This window comes from Penaeus vannamei, chromosome 22 (genome assembly GCF_042767895.1).
Source record: "Penaeus vannamei isolate JL-2024 chromosome 22, ASM4276789v1, whole genome shotgun sequence".
Lineage (NCBI taxonomy): Eukaryota > Metazoa > Arthropoda > Malacostraca > Decapoda > Penaeidae > Penaeus > Penaeus vannamei.
In genome coordinates this window covers 26,666,197-26,675,579 of record NC_091570.1, presented here as the reverse complement: position 1 = coordinate 26,675,579, position 9,383 = coordinate 26,666,197, and the positions used below count along the sequence as shown (strand labels likewise).

The window sequence follows — 9,383 nt, the reverse complement described above, 5'->3', positions numbered from 1 at the left end:
CACCACCAGCACCACGTCCACCATCAGCACCATCACCACCGCCATTACCACCTGCACCACCATTAAAACACTGTCACCACCAGCACCGTCACCACCACCTCCACCACCAGCACCATCACCATCGCCACAACCACCACCAACACGACCACCTCTACCATCACCAGCACCAGCACCACCACCACCATTACCACCACTGCCACCACCAGCGCCATTACCACCACTGCTACCACCAGCATCATTACCACCACCGTCACCACCACCTCTAACACCAGCACTATTACCACCACCTTCACCATCACCACCACCTCCACCACCAGCGCCACCACTACCAGCACCACTTCCACCACCAGCACCACCACCACCTCCACCACTATCACAACCACTTCCAGCACCACCTCCAACACCAGCACCATTACCACCACTGCCACGACCAACACCATCACCTACACCACCCGCACCAGTACCAACACTGCCACCACCAGCTCCAGCACCATTACCACCACTGCCACTACCAGCACCATTACCAACACTCCCACCAATAGCACCACCACCTCCACCACCAGCACCGTTCCCGCCACCACAACCAGCACCAGCACCAGCACCACCACCATTAAAACACTGCCACCACCAGCACCTTCAACAGCACCTCCACTACCAGCACCAGCACTACCACCACCGCCAACACCACCTCCACCACCATTAAAACACTGCCACCACCACCTCCACCACCAGCACCACCACCATAAACGCCAGCACCTGCGCCACAGCCAGTTCCACCACCAGCACCATCACCACCGCCTCCGCCACCAGCACCATTCCCACCACCGCCACCACCACAACCATTACCACCAATGCCGCCACCTTCACCATTACCACCACTGCCAGCTTCACCACCAGTACCATTACTGCCACCACCGCCTCTACCACCATCACCACTGCCAGCACCCTCACCACCACCTGCACCACAACCACTTCCACCACCTCCACCACCAGCACCATACCCACCACCTCCACCACCAGCACCATTACCACCACCTCCACCACCACAACCATTACCAGGAATGCCACCACCTTCAACACCAGCACCATTACCACTACCAGCACCATTACCACCACTACCACCACCACCTTCACCACCAGCACCATTACCACCACTGCCACCACCACCACCATTACCGCCACCACCACCTCTATCACCATCACCACTGCCAGCACCGTCACCACCACCAGCACTATCACCACGTCCACCACCATCACCTCCACCTCCACCAATATCACCATCACCGCCAACACCACCTGCACCAACACCTCCACAGCCATCACCACCAGCACCACCATCACAACCACTTCCACTACCACTGCCACCACCACCAACGGCACCTCCACCACCAGCACCATTACCACCACCATCATCGCCGCCACTACCACCAGCACCATCACCACCACCAACTCCACAAACAGCACCAGCGCCACCTCCACCACCATAACCACCACCTCCGCCACCAACGGCAGCACCACCGCCAGCGCCAGCGCCACCAACAGCACCACGACCACCACCATCATCACCACCACCACCACCTCCATCACCAGCAATAGCACCACAACCTCCATCACCACCACTTCCACCATCACCACCACTATCACAATCACCACCACCTCCACCATCACCACCAGCCCCATCACCACCACCTCCACCACCACCACCACCACCTCCATCACCAGCAACAGCGCTACAACCTCCATCACCAACAGTTCCACCACCACCATCACCACAAACACCTCCACCACCATCACCAACACCACCACCAGCACCATTACCACCACCACCACCAGCGCCATCACCACCACTACCTCCACCATCACCACCAACACCATTACAACCATCACCACCACCGTCACCACCTACACCTCCATCACCATCACCAACACCACCAGCTCCATCGCCAGCACCTCCACCACCAGCATCGTCATCACCAACACCATCTCCACCACCACAACCACCAACTTCACCATCATCACTAACACCACCACCACCACCACCATCACCATCACCACCTCTACCACAACCTCCACCACCTGTAGCAGCAACACCACCTCCACCACTTCCACCATCATCACCAGCACCATCATCATCATTATCACCACCAGCACCAGCACCACCACAACCTCCAGCACCAGCACCACCACCACCATCACCACCACATCCAGCACCAGCACCATAATCACCAACACCACCTCCACCACCAACACCATCGCCACCACCTCCACCTCCAGCACCAGCACCATCACTAGCACCACCACAACCACCACCTCCACCACAAGGAACAGCACCACCAAAACCACCACCTCCACCACCTTCACCACCACCAGCACCGGCACCTCCACCAGTACCACCACCTCCACCACCAGCACTATCACCACCACCTTCACCACCACCAGCACCGGCACCTCCACCACCTCTACCATCACCAGCAGCACCATCACCACTACCACTACCTGCACTTCCACCAACACCACCTCCACCACCAGCACCATTACCACCAATGCCAGCACCATCACCACCACCTCCAGCACCATTACCACCACTGCCACCACCAGCACCACTACCGCCACCACCACCTCTATCACCAGCACCACCACCTCCACCACCAGCACCACCACCACCACCGGCACCTCCACCACCAGCACCATTACCACCACCACCAGCAACAGCACCATCATCACCGTCACTACCACCAGCACCATCACCACCACCACCTCCACAAACAGCACCAGCGCCACCTCCACCACCATAACCACCACCTCCGCCGCCAACAGCAGCATCACCGCCAGCGCCAGCGTCACCAACAGGACCACGACCACCACCATCACCACCACCACCACCTCCATCACCAGCAATAGCACCACAACCTCCACCATCACAAGCACCACCACCTCCACCACCAGAACCATCACCACCACCTCCACCAACAGCACCACCGCCACCTCCACCACCACCGCCACCACCACCACCACCACCACCACCAGCGTCACCACCATCACCAACACCAGCACCACCTCCACCACCACAATAGCACCACAACCTCCACCATCACAACCACCACCACCTCCACCACCAGAACCATCACCAACAGCACCACCGCCACCTCCACCACCACCGCCAGCGCCACCACCACCGCCAGCGTCACCACCATCACCAACACCAGCACCACCTCCACCACCAGCACCATCACCACCACCTCCACCACCAGCACCATTACCACCAATGCCAGCACCATCACCACCACCTCCAGCACCATTACCACCACTGCCACCACCAGCACCACTACCGCCACCACCACCTCTACCACCAGCACCACCACCTCCACCACCAGCACCACCACCACCGCCATCACCACCTGCACCACCACCACCACCTCCACCACCATCACAACCACTTCCACCACCACTGCCACCACCACCACCGGCACCTCCACCACCAGCACCATTACCACTACCACCAGCAACAGCACCATCACCACCACCACCTCCACAAACAGCACCAGCGCCACCTCCACCACCATAACCACCACCTCCGCCACCAACAGCAGCACCACCGCCAGCGCCAGCGTCACCAACAGGACCACGACCACCACCATCACTACCACCACCACCTCCATCACCAGCAATAGCACCACAACCTCCACCATCACAACCACCACCACCTCCACCACTAGAACCATCACCACCACCTCCACCAACAGCACCACCGTCACCTCCACCACCACCACCACCGCCACCACCACCACCACCACCGCCAGCGTCACCACCATCACCAACACCAGCACCACCTCCACCACCAGCAATAGCACCACAACCTCCACCATCACAACCACCACCACCTCCACCACCAGAACCATCACCAACAGCACCACCGCCACCTCCACCACCACCACCACCGCCAGCGCCACCACCACCGCCAGCGTCACCACCATCACCAACACCAGCACCACCTCCACCACCAGCACCATCATCACCACCTCCACCACCAGCACCATTACCACCAATGCCAGCACCATCACCACCACCTCCAGCACCATTACCACCACTGCCACCACCAGCACCACTACCGCCACCACCACCTCTACCACCAGCACCACCACCTCCACCACCAGCACCACCACCACCGCCATCACCACCTGCACCACCACCACCACCTCCACCACCATCACAACCACTTCCACCACCACTGCCACCACCACCACCGGCACCTCCACCACCAGCACCATTACCACTACCACCAGCAACAGCACCATCACCACCACCACCTCCACCACCATAACCACCACCTCCGCCACCAACAGCAGCACCACCGCCAGCGCCAGCGTCACCAACAGGACCACGACCACCACCATCACCAACACCACCACCTCTATCACCAGCAATAGCACCACAACCTCCACCATCACAACCACCACCACCTCCACCACCAGAACCATCACCACCACCTCCACCAACAGCACCACCGCCACCTCCACCACCACCGCCAGCGCCACCACCACCACCGCCAGCGTCACCACCATCACCACCACTACCTCTACCACTACCACTTCCATCACAAGCAACAGCACCACAACCTCCACCACCAGCACTATCACCACCTCCACCGCCAGCACCATCACCACAACCACCTCCACCTGCACCTCCACCACCACCATTACCACCACTACCTCCACCACCACCATCACCACCAGCAACATTACTACCACTACCACCTACACCATCACCACCAGCGCCATCACCACCACCTGCACTATCACCACCATTACCACCACCACCACTTGCACCATCACCACCACCTCCATCACCACCACAACCTCCACCACCAGCAACACCACCGTCATCACCAACGCTACCTCCACCACCAGCACCATCGCTAGCACCGTCATCACCACCACCACCTCCACCACCAACACCACCACAACCACCGACTTCACCATCATCACCAACACCACCACCTCCACCAACAGCACCACCGCCACCTCCCCCACCACCGCCCCCCCCCCCACCCCCCCCGCCACCAGGGCCACCACCCACACCAACAACAGCACCGCCCCCCCCACCACAATAGCGCCACCACCCCCACCATCACAACCACCACCAACTCCACCACCAGAACCATCACCAACAGCACCACCGCCACCTCCACCACCACCACCACCGCCAGCGTCACCACCATCACCAACACCAGCACCACCTCCACCACCAGCATCATCACCACCACCTCCACCAATGCCATCACCAGTACCACCAATGCCATCACCAGTACCACCAATGCCATCACCAGTACCACCAATGCCATCACCAGTACCACCACTGCCATCACCACTACCACCAGCACCACCACCTCCACCACCAGCACCACCACCACCGCCATCACCACCTGCACCACCACCACCACCTCCACCACCATCACAACCACTTCCACCACCACTGCCACCACCACCACCGGCACCTCCACCACCAGCACCATTACCACTACCACCAGCAACAGCACCATCACCACCACCACCTCCACAAACAGCACCAGCGCCACCTCCACCACCATAACCACCACCTCCGCCACCAACAGCAGCACCACCGCCAGCGCCAGCGTCACCAACAGGACCACGACCACCACCATCACTACCACCACCACCTCCATCACCAGCAATAGCACCACAACCTCCACCATCACAACCACCACCACCTCCACCACTAGAACCATCACCACCACCTCCACCAACAGCACCACCGTCACCTCCACCACCACCACCACCGCCACCACCACCACCACCACCGCCAGCGTCACCACCATCACCAACACCAGCACCACCTCCACCACCAGCAATAGCACCACAACCTCCACCATCACAACCACCACCACCTCCACCACCAGCCCCACCACCACCGCCATCACCACCTGCACCACCCCCCCCACCTCCACCACCATCACAACCACTTCCACCACCACTGCCACCACCACCACCGGCACCTCCACCACCAGCACCATTACCACTACCACCAGCAACAGCACCATCACCACCACCACCTCCACAAACAGCACCAGCGCCACCTCCACCACCATAACCACCACCTCCGCCACCAACAGCAGCACCACCGCCAGCGCCAGCGTCACCAACAGGACCACGACCACCACCATCACTACCACCACCACCTCCATCACCAGCAATAGCACCACAACCTCCACCATCACAACCACCACCACCTCCACCACTAGAACCATCACCACCACCTCCACCAACAGCACCACCGCCACCTCTACCACCACCACCACCGCCACCGCCACCACCACCACCACCACCGCCAGCGTCACCACCATCACCAACACCAGCACCACCTCCACCACCAGCAATAGCACCACAACCTCCACCATCACAACCACCACCACCTCCACCACCAGAACCATCACCAACAGCACCACCGCCACCTCCACCACCACCACCACCGCCAGCGCCACCACCACCGCCAGCGTCACCACCATCACCAACACCAGCACCACCTCCACCACCAGCATCATCACCACCACCTCCACCACCAGCACCATTACCACCAATGCCAGCACCATCACCACCACCTCCAGCACCATTACCACCACTGCCACCACCAGCACCACTACCGCCACCACCACCTCTACCACCAGCACCACCACCTCCACCACCAGCACCACCACCACCGCCATCACCACCTGCACCACCACCACCACCTCCACCACCATCACAACCACTTCCACCACCACTTCCACCACCACCACCGGCACCTCCACCATCAGCACCATTACCACTACCACCAGCAACAGCAGCATCACCAACACCACCTTCACAAACAGCACCAGCGCCACCTCCACCACCATAACCACCACCTCCGCCACCAACAGCAGCACCACCGCCAGCGCCAGCGTCACCAACAGGACCACGACCACCACCATCACCACCACCTCTATCACCAGCAATAGCACCACAACCTCCACCATCACAACCACCACCACCTCCACCACCAGAACCATCACCACCACCTCCACCAACAGCACCACCGCCACCGCCACCTCCACCACCACCGCCAGCGCCACCACCACCACCGCCAGCGTCACCACCATCACCACCACTACCTCTACCACTACCACTTCCATCACAAGCAACAGCACCACAACCTCCACCACCAGCACTATCACCACCTCCACCGCCAGCACCATCACCACAACCACCTCCACCTGCACCTCCACCACCACCATTACCACCACTACCACCACCATCACCACCAGCAACATTACTACCACTACCACCTACACCATCACCACCAGCGCCATCACCACCACCTGCACTATCACCACCATTACCACCACCACCACTTGCACCATCACCACCACAACCTCCACCACCAGCAACACCACCGTCATCACCAACGCTACCTCCACCACCAGCACCATCGCTAGCACCGTCATCACCACCACCACCTCCACCACCAACACCACCACAACCACCGACTTCACCATCATCACCAACACCACCACAACCACCACCTCCACCACCAGCAGCAGTACCATTACCACCATCATCACCACCTCTATCACCAGCACCATCACCACCTCTACCACCAGTACCAGCACCACCATCTCTACCATCATCACCAGCACCAGCACCACCAGCAGTCTCACTACCACCTCCACTTCCAGTAACAGCACCACCACCATCATCACCTGCACCAGCACCACCTCCACCTCCAGTAACAGCACCATCACCATCATCACCAGCACCACCAGCACCACCATCTCCACCACCACAACCTCCACCACCAGCACCACCACCTCCACCACCAGCACCACCACCTCCACCACTACCACCGTCATCACCAGCACCACCACCTCCACCACAAGCAACAGCACCACCACCACCTCCACCGCCATCACCACCTCAACCACCAGCACCATCACCTCCATCACCACCACCAACTCCACCATCACCACCACCTCCACCATAACCACCAGCACCAGCACCACCAGCAGCACAACCACCAGCACCATCACCACCTCCACCTCCAGCACCATCACCATCACCACCTCCAGCACCATCACCATCACCTCCAGCACTATCACCATCACCATCACCACCATCACCATCACCACCACCACCTCCACCACCACCTCCACCACCACGAACCCCTAGCAGAGAACATGTCCCTTGAATAGCATTCTTCTGTTCACCTGCAGAGATAGAAATGTACACACCAACCCGAACAGTTATACTAGCTGTTATATACCTGAAAATGTCTTGTATCTGTATAGCCGTAGTTTTGTGAGAGAGGGACGGAAAATGGTATAAGATATACACATAAGGGAAGTAGGTTTTCTGCCAGAAGATTAGGGAGGTAGATGGTAGAATGGAAAGGATGAAGCAGCAGATATAAAGGACTTTTGTAATGTCTAGGGTTATTTCATTTAAGAAGTTTTGTTATGATAATGATAATAATATTGATATCATTATTATTATTGTTATTATCATTGTTATAGTTATTATTATAGATATTGTTTTTATTGTAATAATCACTGCTATTATTATTATTGTTAGTATTTTTTAGCAACATCATTATTATCATTATGATATTCTTAGTACTGTTTTTATTATTAGTTTTCTTATTTTTACATGATTGATCAAAGTTACAATGATCATTTTATATTATTATTGTTCCTATTATAATCATTATTATTGATGGATGCATGGGTATGAAAGTACACATAGGTGCATGCACAAGTACAATCACACATGTAATATACAGAACTGAACCCTTGTAAGTAGGTAGATAGGTAGGTAAATAGGTGGGATTTGAATATATGAACATTTTAATGTGATTTAAGGACAAGTGAGGGAATGACTGGTCGCCAGCAAATGAACCGCTGAACAAAGGAATAAGAAGACAGATAAGATAATGAAAAACCTGGAGGGGCACAGGGATGAACAGACAGACATTGGGAATAAATGGACAAATAAGGGGAATGGATGGCACTGAAGCTCTCACTTTCCTTTTTCCCTTTCTTTCCAACTCCTTTTCCTACACTTCCTCAGTTTCATTCCCCACCTTTTCCACTTCCCTTCCTTACCCTTGCCTTCCTTAACTTCCACGCCTTTGCCTTTTCCCCCTGTTACTTCGCCTTTTCCTTCCAGCTGGACTTCCCTATGCCAGATTTTACGCTAACTAGACAAGTCTTCTTAAAATCTAGAATTAACTGGAATGGTGTCTACCATGCTTTTAATAGCATTGTTTGGCGAAATGTTTACAATGCTCCTTGTCCTGTTAAAGCTTTTAATTTGTTATTGTTGGACATCATAACGAAGTTTGTACCCAGCAAA

At 57.1% G+C, this 9,383-nt stretch overlaps 1 protein-coding gene across 1 annotated transcript in view; it reads right to left on the bottom strand.

Annotated features, from left to right (window-relative positions):
* Positions 1-610: 610 nt before the first annotated feature.
* The window catches only part of LOC113828238 (spidroin-1-like), an 88,914-nt gene continuing 80,141 nt past the window's right edge, over positions 611-9,383 (bottom strand). The window contains exons 3-15 of the mRNA XM_070137053.1: positions 8,126-8,312; positions 7,148-7,249; positions 6,794-7,027; positions 6,056-6,223; positions 5,537-5,704; positions 5,201-5,386; positions 4,575-4,676; positions 4,272-4,460; positions 3,513-3,640; positions 2,768-2,883; positions 2,311-2,459; positions 1,396-1,605; positions 611-1,128 (exon numbers count right to left, since the gene is read on the bottom strand). Coding sequence (XP_069993154.1) covers positions 611-1,128; positions 1,396-1,605; positions 2,311-2,459; positions 2,768-2,883; positions 3,513-3,640; positions 4,272-4,460; positions 4,575-4,676; positions 5,201-5,386; positions 5,537-5,704; positions 6,056-6,223; positions 6,794-7,027; positions 7,148-7,249; positions 8,126-8,312 — 2,457 coding nt within the window. The remainder of the gene's footprint in view (positions 1,129-1,395; positions 1,606-2,310; positions 2,460-2,767; positions 2,884-3,512; positions 3,641-4,271; positions 4,461-4,574; positions 4,677-5,200; positions 5,387-5,536; positions 5,705-6,055; positions 6,224-6,793; positions 7,028-7,147; positions 7,250-8,125; positions 8,313-9,383) is intronic.